This window comes from Salvelinus alpinus, chromosome 27 (genome assembly GCF_045679555.1).
Source record: "Salvelinus alpinus chromosome 27, SLU_Salpinus.1, whole genome shotgun sequence".
In the NCBI taxonomy this organism is placed as follows: Eukaryota; Metazoa; Chordata; class Actinopteri; order Salmoniformes; family Salmonidae; genus Salvelinus; species Salvelinus alpinus.
The window spans coordinates 41,369,292-41,388,131 of NC_092112.1; the positions used below are offsets into that span (position 1 = coordinate 41,369,292).

Below are 18,840 nucleotides of genomic sequence, written 5' to 3' on the forward strand. Positions count from 1 at the left end.
TAACTTGGACAGAAGAAAAACAATTTGAAATAACCTACTGAATTATAGCCATTTATAGACGCTTTTCCAGTACACTACACACTAACGTCATGCACAGATGTGCACAACTCTTTGCGAAAGCCATCACCATCTGCGCCCCTTCAACATAGCCTAGATTTGAATTTGTATTACTTTTAAACAAAATAACTTTTTGGGGTTCTCATACGCTTACAATTATGTTCTGATTCTTGCTTGAACATTCGCTAAGATTATATTTGGTTGTGATCTTTGCAAAATAACAATTTTGGATGCAGCATTTGTTAGCTAGAATGCTAATGCTCATTGATATAAGCAGCAGTAAAAGCTAGCCAAAGAGTGATTTTACTGGTTGAAGTTGAAGTGTTTTTTAAGTATAATGCAGTTGATTTGCGATGATGACACAAACATTATAATAAGCAGGACATTCATACGAGCCTCCAATTATAATCCAAAAGTAGTGTGAATTGTACACATAAGCAACATGTAATACATTTTTACTTTTAAACTCAGACAAAACAGAGATGCTCGTTCTAGGTCCCAAGAAACTAACAGATCTTTTGCTGGATCTGACAATTATTCTTCATGTTTGTACAGTTGTCTCAAATAAAACTGTGAAGGACCTCGGCGTTACTCTGGACCCTGATCTCTCTTTTGAACATATCAAGACTATTTCAAGGACAGCTTTTTTCCATCTACGTAACATTGCAAAAATCCTAAACTTTCTGTCCAAAAATGATGCAGAAGAGTTCATCCATGCTTTTGTCACTTCTAGATTAGACTACTGCAATGCTCTACTTTCCGGCTACCCGGATAAAGCACTAAATAAACTTTAGTTAGTGCTAAACACGGCTGCTAGAATCTTGACTAGAACCCAAACATTTGATCATATTACTCCAGTGCTGGCTTCCTGTTAAGGCTAGGGCTAATTTCAAGGTTTTACTGCTAACCTACAAAGCATTACATGGGCTTGCTCCTACCTATCTCTCCGATTTGGTCCTGCCGTACATACCTACACGTACGCTACGGTCACAAGACGCAGGACTCCTTATTGTTCCTAGAATTTCGAAGCAAACAGCTGGAGGCTGGGCTTTCTCCTATAGAGCTAAATTTTTATGGAATGGTCTGCCTATCCATGTGAGAGACGCAGACTCGGTCTCAACCTTTAAGTCTTTACTGAAGACTCATCACTTCAGTAGGTCCTATGATTGAGTGCAGTCTGGCCCAGGGGTGTGAAGGTGAATGGAAAGGCAGTGGAGCGACGAACAGCACTTGCTGTCTCTGCCTGGCCGGTTCCCCTCCCTCCACTGGGATTCTGCCTCTAACCCTATTACGGGGTCTGAGTCGCTACGCTTAATGGTGCTTTTCCATGCAGTCCCTAGGAGGGGTGCGTCACTTGAGTGGGTTGAGTCACTAACGTGATCTTCCAGTCTGGGTTGGCGCCACCCTCGGGTTCATGCCGTGGGGGAGATCTTCGTGGGCTATACTCAGCCTTGTCTCAGGGTAGTAAGTTGGTGGTTTGAAGATATCCCTCTAGTGGTGTGGGGGCTGTGCTTTGGCAAAGTGGGTGGGGTTATATCCTGCATGGTTGGCCCTGTCCGGGGGTAACGTCAGACGGGGCCACAGTATCTCCCTACCCCTCCTGTCTCAGCCTCCAGTATTTATGCTGCAATAGTTTATGTGTCGGGGGGCTAGGGTCAGTCTATTATATCTGGAGTATTTCTCCTGTCTTATCCGGTGTCCTGTGTGAATTTAAGTATGCTCCCTCTAATTATCTCTTTCTACCTCTCCTCCCCGAGGACCTGAGCCCTGGGACCATGCCTCAGGACTACCTGGCCTGATGACTCCTTGCTGTCCCCAGTCCACCTGGCCGTGCTGCTGCTCCAGTTTCAACTGTTCTGCCTGCGGCTATGGAACCCTGACCTGTTCACCGGACGTGCTACCTTGTCCCAGACCTGCTGTTTTGCTCCACACGGTGCATCAATTATGTCACAGGGTTGAAAGCAGAATCATACAGTTAAATGTGTTATGGAGAAGGATATTCAGGTATCGGAATCCAACTGACAGAAAGACTTCGGCAATGTACTGCTGCATTACTCCCAACCCCAACCCCCCCCTCTCTTAGTGATGTAACTTCCTCAGTGTGTGCCTCTGCATTGACCTGGTGTTGTGTTTACCTTGAAATGTGTGCAATGGCTATCAATCATTAATAAGCATACACTCTCACCAGAGCCCTGATGGCTTGGGCCTTAGGGTTGGAGATAGATAAAAGACAGGTCTACTCCTGCTTAAAATAGAAAGCACTAGACCAGACCTGCACAATGGAGGTTTTAATTTTCCTATGTGGTACTGCGGTTTAAACACACAGTAATGGTTTTACCTGCTATACGCTTTATTTAACGCATCAGCAGACATTATGCTATCTAATTAATAACACTTAGTTTGAGTGAGGAAATAGGGTACTCCTTGTTGTAGAGATCTCCTCATATTCTGAGCAGGTTTACCCTAAAGGTTTCCCTAGCCACATATTTTGGATCATCTTACTCTATGCAAAACTGACGTTAGAATAGCTTCTATGAGCAGCTTCATCCTACTCACCATTTATAGATCACATGACCCCCAGCAGCCCATGGCACTGTCACAAATGCTTTTACGCAAGGCCACACCAGACTAGAAAATAAATAAAAAGTAAAAAATAAAGACTTTCGGGAAAACTTTTTTTGCACGAGTACACACTACATATAGACAGTGGTGGGAAAAGTACCCAATTGTCATACTTGAGTAAAAGTAAAGATACCTTAATAGAAAATGACTCAAGTAAAAGTAAATGTCACCCAGTAAATTAGTACTTGAGTAAAAGTATTTGGTTTTAAATATACTTAACTATCAAAAATAAATTTAATTTACAAAAAATACTTAAGTTTCAAAAGTTAAAATGGTATAAATAATTTCAAATTCCTTATAATAAGCAAATTTAGGGATAGCCAGGGGCACACTTCAACATCCACACCTCATTTACAAACGAAGCATTTGTGTTTAGTGAGTCCGCCAGCTCAGAAGCAGTAGAGATGACCTGGGATGTTCTCTTGATAAGTGAGTGAATTGGACCATTTTCCTGGCCTGCTAAGCATTCAAAATGTAACTAGTACTTTTGGGTGGCAGGGAAAATGTATAGAGTATTCAGTAAATTATTTTCTTTAGGAATGTAGTGATGAAAAAATTGTCTAAAATATAAATAGTAAAGTACAGATACCAGAAAAAAGACTTAGTGCATTCGGAAAGTATTCAAAGCCCTAGACTTTTTTTCACATTTTGGTACGTTACAGCCTTATTATAAAATGGATAAAATGAATGTTTTTCTTCATCAATCTACACACAATACCCCATAATGACAAAGCAAAAACAGGTTTAAATAAGGTAAATAAATAATGTATTCAGACCCTTCGCTATGAGACTCGAAATTGAGCTCAGGAGCATCCTGTTTCCATTGATCATCTTTGAGATGTTTATGTGGTAAATTCAATTGATTGGACATGATTTAGTAAGGCACACACCTGTCTATATAAGGTCCCACAGTTGACAGTGCATGTCAGAGCAAAAACCAAGCAACAAGGTCGAAGGAATTGTCCGTAGAGCCAAGAGACAGGATTGTGTCCAAGGCACAGATCTGGGAAAGGGTACAAAGAAAATGTCTGCAGCATTGAAGGTCTTCAAGATCACAGAGGCCTCCGTCATTCTTAAATACAAGAAGTCTGGAACCAGCAAGACTCTTCCTAGAGCTGGCCACCCAACCAAACTGAGCAATCAGGGGAGAAGAGCCTTGGTCAGGGAGGTGACCAAGAACCCGATGGTAACTCTGACAGAGCTCCAGAGTTCCTCTGTGGAGATGGGAGAACTTTCCAGAAGGACAACCATCTCTGCAGCACTCCACCAATCAAGACCTTATGGTAGAGTGGCCAGACGGAAGCCACTCCTCAGTAAAAGGCACATCCTGCTTGGAGTTTGCCAAAAGGTACATAAAGTACTCCCTGGTCTGATGAAACAAAGATTTCGCTTTGGCCCGAATGCCAAGCGTCACATCTGGAAGAGACCAGGCACCATCCCTACGGTGAAACATGTTGGTGGCAGCATAATGCTGTGGGGATGTTTTTCAGTGGCAGGGATTGGGAGACTAGTCAGGATCGAGGGAAAGATGAACGGAGCAAAGTACAGAGAGATCCTTGATGAAACCTGCTCCAGAGCGCTCAGGACCTCAGAGTGGGGCGAAGGTTCACCTTCCAACAGGACAACGACCCTAAGCACACAGCCAAGACAATGCAGGAGTGGCTAAGGGACAAGTCTCTCAATGTCCTTGAGTGGCCCAGATAAATCCCGGACTTGACCTGATCGAACATCTCTGGAGAGACCTGAAAATAGCTGTGCAGCGATGCTCCCCATCCAACCTGACAGAGCTTGAGACAATCTTCAGAGAAGAATGGGAGAAACTCTACAAATACAACTGTGCCAAGCCTATAGCATCATACCCAAGCATACTGATCCAGCAGATTTTGTAGTCATTGGCTTTAGGAGATGATTGCGGGGTATTAAGGGTTGGGGGCTAATCGACAGAGCCTCCTATGGTCAGTCTCACTGGGAGAAGAACCTTGAATGTCTCTGTCCCTCTGCTACTCCGTGCTGTCCCATATCTAGGAGCTGGAGCTTTGTGTGTTTAGTAGTAGGTTTTCCTCATTGCACTATGCAAGTATTGTAAAGTGGTTGTTCCACTGATATCATAAGGTGAATGCACCAATTTGTAAGTCGCTCTGGATAAGAGCGTCTGCTAAATGACTTAAAATGTAATGTAAATGTAATACTGTAATCACTGCAAAATGCCAAAAAAAAAATATGCATGGAACAAAAAAAAAAAATGCCAAAGGTGCTTCAACATAGTACTTACTAAATGGTCTAAATAGTTATGTAAATGTGATATCAGTTTTTATTTTTAATACATTTGCAAAAATGTCTAAAAACCTGTTTTTGCTTTGTCATTATGGGGTATTGTGTGTAGATTGATGAGGGGGAAAAACTATTTAATCCATTTTAGAATAAGGCTGTAACATAACAAAATGTGGAAAAAGTCAAGGGGTCTGAATACTTTCCGAATGCACTGTATGTCCCCCATACTCAACTGGCAGACCTCAGACCGGATCCAGAACGGGGTCAATAGACCCCTGGTTCCATATAAACACACATAAGACATGGAAGAATGCATAGAACTGCAGGAAATTAGCTTTAAAACAGCAAAACAAATCTCTTCCCAATGCAAAATGTGTAGAATTGTGGGAAATTAGCTTTAAAACGGCAACATTTTCTCTCCGCCAACAAGATGGGTGTGAACAGTTTGGGGTCGCATGGGTTGCGAGGGGGGCTTTTTTACTACGCCGATAAATGACATTATCCATCCGGACCTTTGCCACCTAGGACATTTGTGTGACCGGACCTTCTCAAATTGTACTTGAGTACCCCTGGTCTGTCATGGAAAGAACAATGTTATTAATACTCAATGTATTTTCTTAGACTAGTAGATTTACACCTATGGAGACAAGGAACTGAGTTGGCCTTATATCTGCAGTTATCCCAGATAGATTTTGTATACAGTGCTCAGTCAGGCAGGCCTGGATTTTAACCATTGCTTTAGGGGGTTGGGAAAGAAAATCAATGCAGCCTCAGTGAAGCCACCAAGTTAGCTTGGCCACGAGGAAACTGTCAATAAAGAGTTGCATCCTAAGAACCTCATATGTAAATGTACTCTGCTACTGCACCAGCAGTTATAATTTATTTCAATGCTGTGAATGTTGTCTGGGAGTCCATATATTTAACCATGAATTTAAATAATCACTTCTTGAAAAAAATATTGAGGTAAAATATTCTCCCCATGAGCATAATTAAGATTGAAGCAGAGAGCAGGGAAATGGTCATGGAGGGATCTAATGACTTTCCTTTGACTAAATGTACATCCTTGAGTAACATCAGGGACAAACAGTTAAGTGGCAAATTGAGAGGTTTAGTACCTTGGTAACTTAGAAGACGATTTTTAAGCACTGCGACTTCATTGTTAACTTAATGGTGTGATATTAATCTGATCAGCATTCCTATTGGCACCTCTCTTAATACTCTGGTAGGAAGGACATACTGTTAAACCTATTGAGAATAGAAGTTAAATGGAAGCTCATGTAAATGGGACAAGGTGTCTCCGAGGACCTGCTTTGATCTCAGCAAATCTATATCATATAAATAACTTCAAAATGAATTATGCATGCAGACTGGGATAGTAAAGTCCACTAATTCACTAGATTTGACTGTCCCCACTGGCTCTCATTTTGGTCACAATTTACTCCCTTTACACAGATGCTCCACATATCCAGTTTAATTTGAGCTAAAAAAACCAATGGCATTCTTGCTATTGAAAGCTATTATGAATGCAAATAATGAAACACTTGAACAATTATGTATGGGAAAAAGGCACCACAGTCATTTTATCAGATTACATACTGTAGAACTTTTCGGAGGATATACTGTATACTCTAAATCAATGCCTTGGATATACATACCAAGAGAAACTTCCAAACCCAACATACTCTTTTATTTGGAACAGTCCGGAACAGTCCGATAAAACAGGCAATATGAAGAAATAGTCCATAAAGATTATTTTTAAAAGGCTTTCTTTTTCTTAAAGTCAGAGGATGCAAAAAAAGAGAAGAGTAACAATATAATAATGATAATAAAGTCACTGTAATCGAAGGTAGCTCTTGCAGAGTTCATGGTCCCTAATGTCCCCCCAGCCCCCGTTCTTCACATGGGGCGCCACCCCCCCTGCCCCGTTAGCTGGCAGTCTCTTAGTGATCAGCAAGTTCTTGGGGAACAGCTGATTGCTGCTGCTCTGAAGGATGTTCTCTATCTTGGACTTTTGGCTGGATGGCATGCACACAGACTTCTTGTGGTGCATTCCGCAGTCCCCGGCGTGGAAGACACGGGGCGCCTCGCTCACCATGACCTTCCAGTAGGAGGGCAAACAGGTCACGGTCAGGTGCTGCAAGGACCAATCCCAGTTGTAGTCGTCGTAGGTGCAGAAGGAATCAGTGCATTGGAGGAGCTTCTGGTAGGTCTCCCTGCTCAGAGCCATGCCCATGTTGTGCTCGGTGGACTTCCAGGCTTTCACCTCCACCTTGTTGGATTTGCTAGCGTAGCTGATGTGGCCATAGCTCCCCAGAGACAGGATGTCACAGTCTGGGCAATTCTCCCTCTTCAGGATCGACATCAGCTTGAGGAGGTGGAGGAAGTCCGGGGAGAGGAAGTGGTCCTCCTCGATAAGAAGCACCAAGCCCCGGTGGTCCTTCAGCGCCCGGACCCTGTCCCACACAAAGTGCAGCTTCCACCACCAGTGGTGCTTGGTCTGGGAAAACTTGGCCTCGCGGTAGTGGCCGAATGAGTCGGGGTACTCTGCGTTGATGCAACCCAGCTTTAAGGCATCCATTTTGGGAATGTCTCTGGGGCAGTCCCTGGGGTCGTGGCCCGGGAACTCCTGGGGGTACAGCTGGATGCTGAAGGGGAAGAAGATCTGGAGGACCTGGCAGAAGTCAACCGAGGCCACCACTTGGTTGATCTCGGGGGACCAGAAGTCATGGCTGAAGATGAGCAGGATGCTCTCCACGCCCCGGGCCTTCCTCAGACTCTCCACCAGCAGCCTCAGGTAGTCAGGTCTGTTGTGCACCTGTACCACCACCACCAGATCATCCTTCTTCCTCACTGCTCTGAACCTCTCCTCGTGCCTCACCGTCTGGTCAAAGTTGAGCTGGAACACGATGCCACGGTAGACGAGGGTAGTGTTGTCCACATCCGGTTTTACCGTTTTCTCCTTCTCCAGTTGTTTTTTGGGGTGGTTCTCCAGCTGGGTATCGTTGGCAGGTGCTACAGGTGCGATTGGCGGTACGATGGGTATCCGACTGACTGCAGGTGTGGCCTGTGGCTGCACCTGACTACTGCTGCTTCTCCTCGCTCCATCAGCCTCTTTGGGGACCACCACTCCACTGCTCTTCTTCTGCTTCCCACTGGTCCAGAAGGCTAAGCCACACACCACCACCACCAGCGTCAGTATTACCACCTGGACATAAGATACAAATCAAATCATATCCCATGCCCGGTTTTGGACTCTATCTTTCCCTCTTCTGGCGTTATTTTACTATTGTTGCCAATTGCATTGTTGTTTCTATTTTCTTTTTTGAAGATAAACTTACTCTATGTAACAGAGTTCATATGAGCGTACAATGAGTTAATATCTTATTCAATTGATCCAGTAGGTCCTGTTTCTTCAGCTGAACTAAATATGTCACAATAAGATTGTCTATGACTGTTATATTGTCTATGACTGTTTTTTTTTCCGAATAATGTGTTTTGTTTGTGCCATTTTAAACATGCCCAGTACAGAAACATGCAGCACATACACATGACTTGGGACTCGTTGTGTATTGTACCTTCCTCTTGTAGATTCGGAATCTCATGATAGGCTGTCACCCCTTGGGAAGGGCGAGGAGTTGATTGTTGAGAAACACAGGTTTGCAATTTCAAATGGTACTGCTGTGCTTGGCGGCCAGGCAGGGAGGCATGCAGACTTGGAAAACAACGGCCTCAAATTGTGTTTGTTGCTAACGCCTGTTGCTGGTTGCTAGAGCTAACTTTTGGAATGTAAACATGGGTTTTTGTCGAATATCAGTGATGCCAGGGGAGAGTTCCATAAGGCATGTTGGTCGCTAAGAGGCTGCAGGGTAGGGGTGTGCATGGAACCCACTGGAAGACAAAGAGAAAATAATTAAAGTAATTGTAGTATTCCTTACTGTGTGTACTAAACCAGCGTCCTTTATTAAATGCAACCCACATACATCATGTCAATGATAAAAGCCTGCTGTTTTATTGGAGTGCATAGATCTTTTCAGGTGAACAAAACTATTTGTTTTATGACAAAAGATTAGACAACAATCTGCAAAACGCATCACAGACAACACACGGACAAAAAAACATTCCACAAAAGCATTCGGAAAGTATTCAGACCCGTTGACCTTTTCCATATTTTGAAAAAATATCTCATTATTCTACACACAATACAACATAATGACAAATATTTTTTTTATTTTAATTTTATTTTAAATATCACATAAGTATTCAGATCCTTTAAATCAGTACTTTTTTGAAGCACCGTTGCCAGCGATTACAGCCTCGTGTCTTCTTGGGTATGACGCTACAAGCTTGGCACACCTGTATTTGGGGAGTTTCTCCCATTCTTCTCTGCAGATCCTCTCATGCTCTGGCAGGTTGGATGGGGAGCGTTGCTGCACAGCAATTTTCAGGTCTCTCCAGAGATGATCGATCAGGTTCAAGTTTGGGCTCTGGCTGGGCCCCTCAAGGACATTCAGAGACCTATCCCGAAGCCACTTCTGCATTGTCTTGGCTGTGTGCTTAAGGTTGTTGTCCTGTTGGAAGGTAAAACCTTCACCCCCAGTCTGAGGTCCTTAGCGCTCTGTAGCAGGTATTCATCAAGGATCTCTCTGTACTTTGCTCCGTTTATCTTTCCCTCGATCCTGACTAGTCTCCCAGTCCCTGCCGCTGAAAAACATCCCCACAGCATGATGCTGCCACCACCATGCTTCACCGTAGGGATGGTGCCAGGTTTCCTCCAGACGTGAACTTGGCATTCAGAGAATATTTTTTCTCATGGTCGGATAGTCCTTTAGGTGCCTTTTGGTTAACTCCAAGCGGGCTGCCATGTGCAGCCTCCTTTTACTGAGGAGTGGCTTCCGTCTGGCCACTCTACCATTAAGGCCTGATTGGCCAGAGAGATGCAGAGATGGTTGTCTTTCTGGAAGGTTCTCCCATCTCCACAGAGCAATATTAGAGTGACCATCGGGTTCTTGGTTACCTCCCTGACCAAGGCCCTTCTCCCCCGATTGGTCAGTTTGGCCAGGCGGCTCTAGGAAGAGTCTTAGTGGTTCCAAACTTCTTCCACTTAAGAGTGATGGAGGCCACTGTTTTCTTGGGGATGTTCAATGCTGCAGAATTTTTTGTACCCTTCCCCAGATCTGTGCCTCGACACAATCCTGTCTCGGAGCTCTACGGGCAATTCCTTCGACCTCATAGTTTGGTTTTTATTCTGACATGCACGGTCAACTGTGGGACCTTATATAGACAGGTGTGTGCCTTTCCAAATCATGTCCAATCAATTAAATTTACCACAAGTTTACCACAATCAAGTTGTAGAAAAATCACAAGGATGATCAATGAAACAGGATGCACTTGCGCTCCATTTCAAGTCTCATAGCAAGGGGTCTGAATAATTATGCAAATAAGTTTTTTATTTTTTATTTTATAAATTTGCAAAAATGTCTAAAAACCTGTTTTCCCTTTGTCATTATGGGGTATTGTGTGCAGATTGAGGAAAAACATTATTATAACATGGATTAAAATAAGGCTGTAATGTAACAAAATGTGGAAAAAGTCAAGGGGTCTGGAATACTTTCTGAATACACTGTATATCTCAATCTGTAGGCTAAATGATTGTCGTTTAGGGAAAATACTTTATTTATCTTCACAAAGTATCTGCCAGTCATCATGATTTAGCTAGAATCTTAATTTAGACATAGGAGCCTTCCCATATCATCCCGAGCTCCACTTCAACATTCTATGATTAGTTCTCTATTCTCATTTTCTCAGCATCGTTTCTTTACTGCCCAGAGGCACTGTCACAATCAATACACAAATCAAGAGCGTTTGCACTGGATCACAGACTACCTTGCCTAAAACAGAGCAACGATATTCGTTTTTTTACGGTGTACATTACACGCCTGTCATGCTGACGTTCACTAGTAAGTTTGCATGACAGGCGTGTAATGTACACCGTTAAGAAAAAAACATAATTTCTCTGTCAACAAACAGTCAACAAGCTGTAGAGCTAAGCTAACCACCACCTATCGTTTCAAAACTAGACCCTTTTCTTATGTTTGTGAATGTTAATGTAAAAAAAAGAAGAAAATCTGTCGTTTATCATCTCCTCCTTCCCATGGCATCCGTTGCGCGATATGTGGGTTATCTAACCAAATCTAGTTCATGCAAATTATGCTATCTTCCTTCTAGCTATCGTCTTGGTAGCTCAGAACTGGCGCGCAGGGACAGATACGTCAAAACCACCAACCCCATTTCGCTCGAGACTTATGCGGTGTAGGTCTGCATCATACACAACTACCAGAAAGCTATATTTGGTAGCTTAAACATTGTTTACCAAGTGTTACGGTAGCTAGCTAGCAACGTATAAATGAGGCTCGTAAAAGCTAGCTGGTGCGAGCGTATCATATTTACAAACAAGCACCCCAGCTGCGCCTCAATTCATGGCCAAAACAGACTGTCGCAACAAGCTTCAATCGTGGAAAACTGCGTTTTTATATTTACCTAAAAAGGTAGTCGTACTATGCAGCTTTCTCAGCCGGAATTAACAGTGCGATGACATGAGAAATTCGTTCTCCTCCATCACTTCTCTCCTCTCCTGCTCCCAATTGCTGATCAAAATAACACATTAACCAGCTAGCTAGCTAACGCTGGCACAAAATTCCAAACCGCTGCCTACCTCTGGCTCCCACAATGCATTACTCCGGAGGGGGGCTCTCAAAACATAAAAATGATATTATTGGCTATGCTACAATGTTGCATTGAATTGACAGCATCGGGTGGAACTGAACCAGTGAACTGTAAGATTATAAACAATGTAACAATATGGAGATCTCTGTAAATACAATATTGCATGTATATAGTTGGTATGCTATTTCTTAAGAATTAGTCATTTCTTTGAACAATAGATAAACAAAGTCATATTTAAATCAAATCAAATTGTATTGGTCGCATGCGCCAAATACAACAGGTGTAGACTTACCGTGAAATGCTTGCTTACAAGTCCTTAACCAACAATGCAGTCCAAGAAAGAGCTAAATAAATATTTACCAAATAAAGTAAAGTAAAAAATAACGTAAAGTAACAGAATAAAGTGACAATAACTAGGGATCAATGTGCGGGGTCACAGGTTAGTCGAGGTAATTTGTACATGTTGGTAGGGGTAAAGTGGCTATGCATAGATAATAAACAGCGAGTAGCAGCAGTGTAAAAACAAATGGGGAGGTGGCAATGTAAATAGTCCCGGTGGCCGTTTGATTAATTGTTCAGTAGTCTTATGGCTTGGGGGTAGAAGCTGCTAAGGAGCATTTTGGTCCTAGACTTGGCGCTCCGGTACCGCTTGCCGTGCGGCAGCAGAGAGAACAGTCTATGACTTGGGTGACTGAAGTCTTTGACAATATGTTAGGCTTTCCTCGGACACCGCCTAGTATATACAGTTGAAGTCGGAAGTTTACGTACACCTTAGCCAAATACATTTAAACTCAGTTCTTTCACAATTCCTGACATTTAATCCTAGTAAAAATTCCCTGTCCTAGGTCAGTTAGGATCACCACTTTATTTTAAGAATGTGAAATGTCAGAATAATAGTAGAAAGAATGATTTATTTCAGCTTTTATTTCTTTCATCACATTCACAGTGGGTCAAACATTTCGGGTAGCCTTCCACAAGCTTCCCACAATAAGTTGGGTGAATTTTGGCCCATTCCTCCTGACAGAGCTGGTGTAACTGAGTCAGGTTTGTAGGTCTCCTTGCTCGCACACGCTTTTTCAGTTCTGCCCACACATTTTCTATAGGATTGAGGTCAGGGCTTTGTGATGGCCACTCCAATACCTTGACTTGGTTGTCCTTAGGCGATTTTGCCACAACTTTGGAAGTATGCTTGGGGTCATTGTTCATTTGGAAGACACATTTGCGACCAAGCTTTAACTTCCTGACTGATGTCTTGAGATGTTGCTTCAATATAGCCACATCATTTTCCTGCCTCATGATGCTATCTATTTTGTGAAGTGCTCCAGTCCCTCCTGCAGCAAAAGCACCCCCACAACATGATGCTGCCACCACCTCGCTTCACGATTAGGATGGTGTTCTTCGGGCTTGCAAGCCTCCCCCTTTTTCCTCCAAACATAATGATGGTCATTATGGCCAAACAGTTCTATTGTTGTTTCTTCAGACCAGAGGACATTTCTCCAAAAAGTACGATCTTTGTCCCCATGTGTAGTTGCAAACCGTAGTCTGGCTTTTTTTTATGGCTGTTTTGGAGCAGTGGCTTCTTCCTTGCTGAGCGGCCTTTCACGTTATGTCGATATAGGACTCGTTTTACTGTTGATAGAGATACTTTTGTACCTGTTTCCTCCAGCATCTTCACAAGGTCATTTGTTGTTGTTCTGGGATTGATTTGCTCTTTTCACACCAAAGTACGTTCATCTCTAGGAGACAGAACGCGTCTCCTTCCTGAGCGGCATGACGGCTGCGTGGTCCCATGGTGTTTATACTTGCGTACTATTGTTTGTACAGATGAACGTGGTACCTTCAGGCATTTGGAAATTGCTCCCAAGAATGAACCAGACTTGTGGATGTGGAGGTCTACAATTTGTTTTCTGAGGTCTTGGCTGATTTCTTTTGATTTTCCCATGATGTCAAGCAATGAGACACTGCGTTTGAAGGTATACATCCACAGGAACACCTTAAATTGACTCAAATTATGTCAATTAGCCTATCAGAAGCTTCTAAAGCCATGAAATCATTTTGTGGAATTTTCCATGCTGTTTAAAGGCTCAGTCAACTTAGTGTATATAAACTTCTGACCCACTGGAATTGTGGTACAGTGAATTATAAGTGAAATAATCTATCTGTAAACAATTGTTGGAAAAATTACTTGTGTCATGCACAAAGTAGATGTCCTAACTGACTTGCCAAAACTATAGTTTGTTAACAAGAAATGTGTGGAGTGGTTGAAAAACGAGTTTTAATGACTCCTACCTAAGTGTATGTAAACTTCCGACTTCAACTGTAGGTCCTGGATGGCAGGAAGCTTTGCCCCAGTGATGTACTGGGCGGTACGCACTACCCTCGTCTGTGTTCACAGTTTGTTGGATTTGTTTTTCTTATTAAATGATAATTGCACAGTGAAATGATCTCAATCTGGTTGATTTTCTTACGTACTTTTCTATTGATTCACCTATGCATTTGAGGAGATGAAAGATGGGTAGGCTAGTTCTGCATATGTATTATTGTAAATATTTAACAGCATGCCATTTTAAATGAATGATTGCTGCTTGTACAAATGCCTTGTTGAGCTATTCATCCGAATATTACATTTACATTACATTTAAGTCATTTAGCAGACGCTCTTATCCAGAGCAACTTACAAATTGGAAAGTTCATACATATTCATCCTGGTCCCCCCGTGGGGAATGAACCCACAACCCTGGCGTTGCAAGTGCCATGCTCTACCAACTGAGCCACACTAATACCCTGACTACACTGCTCGCGTGTTGCAAAATAAATGTAGGAATCTATGTTATTAAATTATTGCACCCACACTGCTCGCACGCGCCAAAGAGTGCGTTGCCAAGGGCTAAAATAGAAGTCATTCCTATTTCTGACACAAATCTCGCTGCAAGTCCTGCCTCTCCCATCTCCTCATTGGTTTATAGAAGCAGGTACCCACGTGCCATCTCCTCATTGGTTATACCCACGTGGGTGATTGAAAGACGAACTGTTTTGCCGGTTTTCGTCGTAATACTATGAAAGTGTAGATGCCAATCACCATATAAGTTCAAAGATGAAAAAGCCTGGAAGGAGGAGAGATGACTAGAAACAATTCGGTTGATCATTTTATGTGTGGATTAATTGTCGGAGTAGAGGACCTTGTGCATTTCAGATAAAATAACAACTCAATGTTTATATCTCAGGACAAATTCGCTAGCAACACCAAGCTAGCTAAATAGGACAAATTAGCTAGCAAGTGCAAGCTAACTAGCTAAATTGCCATACATGTTTAATGCTTTTCGACCTGTCCCCAAATTAATGTCATTGGTTCAGAGTTTGTTTTGATATTTTAACCTGCGTGTCGTGATCGCGTTTGGTGTAGGCGGACAAAATACATTTATGCACGATGGCGCACATGCACAGCCGGTTTGGGTTCAGATTTTGTTTTGATATTTTAACCTGCAAGTCGTGATCGCGTCTGGTGTAGGGAGACAAAATACATTTATGCACGATGGTGCACGTGCGCAGCCGGTTTGGGTTCCGTGTAACACGGAACAATTGAATAACATAGATTTCTACATTTATTTTGCAACGGCGGCGTGGTCAGCCTATTGGGGAAATGTAATAAATTCAGCATCTATTCAAGTCAACAATTGCAGCACCAGACTCCAGATGGGTTGTTGATGCTGCTGCAGGTTGTTGGCGCCATCTAGAGGTGTACTACAAGAATGCACGCAATGCGATGTTTTCCGCTATGCATTGTGGGCGGAAGACGCCCGGCAGAACATTTTTAACATTTTTATGCGCATGCGCACCCTTATTCCTTTCTGACATCGGAGCAAAAGAGACAAGATGGGTCATCAGCAGCTCTATTGGAGTCATCCTAGAAAATTCGGTCAGGGATCCCGATCCTGGTCAGTTATCTTCAATATATCGTTTAGTATTTTCTTTAAAGTTAATTTTAGAGTCCGGTAGATTTTCACGTACCCAAATTCTTGGTGTACATTTTGAACCACATGAGGGCTTCGCTCGAGCTAATATGGCGGTTGATGTGCAACAACGCTGGGCCTCACATTTTTAGCGCATGTTAACGTTGGCTGTTGGCAGCTTGTAGTACTAAGTACAGTGACGTGGCTAGTGAGAACCTATTTTCTGTCATAATTATACCTCTGAATGTGAATGTTGCAGGTTTATCTGCTGCCAACACTGTAGCTAGGTAACGTCGTTGGCTGGCTAACTTTGAATGAGCTTGAATTTGCTGGGCACTTATTAAATCATTCATCATTCTTGTCTAATATTTGCATTCTTTGTTTTCCAGCCGGGTATGCTCGAACAGACACGGTTTGATCCGTAAATACGGGCTCAACATGTGCCGCCAGTGCTTCAGGCAGTACGCGAACGACATCGGCTTTGTTAAGGCGAGTATTTGCGTTGTACACACTATATATCCACTGTAAGTCACCGTTGGCTAGTTGTTGACATTGTTGAATATGGTAAGGTCAGCGGTAAAGGAATTCCTGCTTCAGAATGCACAGGACAGGTAGTTTACCAAGCATGGGGCAGTTACAGTGCATTCGTATTGACCCCTTTTCCACATTTACATTGCAGCCTTAATCTAAAATTGATAAATTTCGTTTCCCCCCACAATCAACACATTGTTTGCAAAAAAAACATACCTTATTTACTTAAGTATTCAGATCCTTTGCTATTAGACTCAAAATTGAGCTCCGGTGCATCCTGTTTCCATTGATTACCCTTGAAATGTTCCTACAACTTGATTGGAGTCCATCTGTGTTAAGTTCAATTGATTGGACATGATTTGGAAAGGCACACACCAGTCTATATGTTCCCACAGTTGACAGTGCCAGAGCAAACACCAGGCCACAAGGTGGAAAAAATTGTCTGTAGAGCTCCGAGACAGGATTGTCGAGGCACAGATCAGGGAAGGGTACCAAAATATTTCTGCAGCATAGAAGGTCCCCAAGAACACAGTGGACACCATCATTCTTAAATGGCAGAAGTTGGAACCACCAAGACACTTCATAGAGCTGGTTGCCCGGCCAAACTGAACAATCGGGGGAGAAGGGCCTTGGTCTGGAAGGTGACCAAGAACCCAATGCTCCAGAGTTCGTTCCTCTGTGGAGATGGGAGAACCTTCCAGAAGGATAACTGTCTCTGCAGCACTCTGCCAAATCAGGCCTTTAGGGCTGTGGCCAGACGGAAGCCACTCCTCAGCAAAAGCCACATGACAGCCCGCTTGGAGTTTACCAAAATGCATCCAAAGGACTGTCAGACCATGAGGAACAAGATTCTCTGGTCTGATGAAACCAATATTAAACTCTTTGGCCTGAATGCCAAATGTCACATCTGGGAAAAATCAGGCACCATCCCTACGGTGAAGCATGGTGGTGGCAGCATCATGCTGTGGGGATGTTTTTCAGTGCCATGGACTGGGAGACTAGTCAGGATCAAGAGATAACCTGCTCCAGAGCGCTCAGGACCTCGGCCTGGGGGCGACGGTTCACCTTCCAACAGAACAACAATCCTAAGCACACAGCCAAGACAACGCAGGAGTGGCTTCAGGACAAGTCTCTGAATGTCCTTGAGTGGCCTGGATTTGAACACAATCCAACATCTCTGGAGAGACCCGGAAATTGCTGTGCAGCGACGCTCCCCATCCATCCTGACCGAGCTTGTGAGGGTCTGCTGAGAAGAATGGGAGAAACTCCCCAAATGCAGGTGTGCCAAGCTTGTAGCGTCAAACCGAAGACTCGAGGCTGTAATTGCTGTCAAAGGTGCTTCAACAAAGTACTGAGTGTAGGATCTGAATACTTATGTAAGGCTGTAACAAATCTTTTGGATAAAGTTAAGGGGTCTGAATACTTTCCGAATGCATTGTATATCACTAGCTAGTTGGCTAGATACTTAACCTATTGATTATATTATGAATAAAATTATGTTCTTAATGATATTCTACAATACCATTCTATTGACAAAGTTGATTAGTTGTAAATCTTTACATCAATCTAACCCTGATATTGCTTTTTCACAGCTGGACTAAATGCATTGGATGCTGAAGGTTCCCCAGGAGGTCAAACCAACTGGGAACGGGATGATCCAGAAATGAAAATAAATGTTTTCTTTTGTTCTACATATTGGTCTTGTCGTATGTTGATGTTTTGCATGATATGCAAACTGATTCGCATCTGTTAGATGGTGATTCGCTTAATTGAAGCTTTAGTAAGTGCTACCTTCACTGTTGCCTTGCACAATGTAGTGTTTACTCTCCTGAGATATCCTCTGAGTGCTAAACACTGAAGATGTTTAAGCCTATACCCAGGTTGTCAACTGCTGTCAAAGTTTAGATACTGTTTAGTTAATTTTGATATCTTACTGCCAGTATTGACATAATGTTCTGGTAGAACTTTGAAACATTTCTGAAAACTCAAAAGGGGCTGCTGCAAGTAATCACTTCTAGATTGTGTACCAGCTCTTGTTAAATTGTCATCTGACAGGTTTAAAATGACTGCGTAAGTCTCATTCTGGTTTGGAAAACTGAAATGCATGTTTACTGGTTGGCGTGGAAAGTGCAATTGCTCCTGTTAGGTAGCAAATGACTGCATGATACTCAGGAAAATCACACCCTCTCGTCCTTGCCACAATGAATGGGTGTGTCTCAATATCTCCTGAATTGTACACAAGACGGAAGAGGAGGCGAGATGTCTTACTGTTTCTTTATCGTTCAATAAAAGTCAATGACATAAGTAGACCAGACCCAGCTGCTAATGGTGTCTATTGGAGACCCATCCTGTTAAGTAGACTGGTACTGAGGCCATTTAACATTGGGGGGAAAAAGTCTACGTGAACAATCTTCATTTAGCCACCGTTTTCGGTGTTCACTGCTCACTAAACTAAAAGCATTGGGTGGAGAGTTTCCACACTTATACCAGTCATTTATTTTCAAATCTGAAAGGTAAAGGGTACACTGGCAGGAAAGAGAGAATTGGGACATAACCAAGTTATTTCAATGGGATGGATACAGACAATGAATTATCAATACAGATTGACCATGTCGTTCATAGTGAATGTGATAACCATGAATTTATCTTTTGGCAAAATAACAAGCCTAATCTCAGAAGGATAGAA

The 18,840-nt window shown here is 42.8% G+C and overlaps 2 protein-coding genes across 2 annotated transcripts; one reads left to right on the forward strand and one right to left on the reverse strand.

Annotated features, from left to right (window-relative positions):
• Positions 1 to 6,405: 6,405 nt before the first annotated feature.
• Positions 6,406 to 11,764, reverse strand: LOC139556581 (alpha-1,6-mannosyl-glycoprotein 2-beta-N-acetylglucosaminyltransferase-like). Its single transcript, XM_071370707.1, has 3 exons — positions 11,488 to 11,764; positions 8,526 to 8,838; positions 6,406 to 8,155 (listed from the first exon to the last, which is right to left on the reverse strand). The coding sequence occupies exons 2-3, from the start codon at positions 8,550 to 8,552 to the stop codon at positions 6,782 to 6,784; spliced, it is 1,401 nt and encodes a 466-aa protein (XP_071226808.1). The 5' UTR covers positions 8,553 to 8,838; positions 11,488 to 11,764; the 3' UTR covers positions 6,406 to 6,781.
• A 3,708-nt stretch (positions 11,765 to 15,472) lies between these two features.
• On the forward strand, positions 15,473 to 17,845 carry LOC139556582 (small ribosomal subunit protein uS14). Its single transcript, XM_071370708.1, has 3 exons — positions 15,473 to 15,608; positions 16,013 to 16,112; positions 17,747 to 17,845. The coding sequence occupies exons 1-3, from the start codon at positions 15,547 to 15,549 to the stop codon at positions 17,753 to 17,755; spliced, it is 171 nt and encodes a 56-aa protein (XP_071226809.1). The 5' UTR covers positions 15,473 to 15,546; the 3' UTR covers positions 17,756 to 17,845.
• Positions 17,846 to 18,840: the final 995 nt, after the last annotated feature.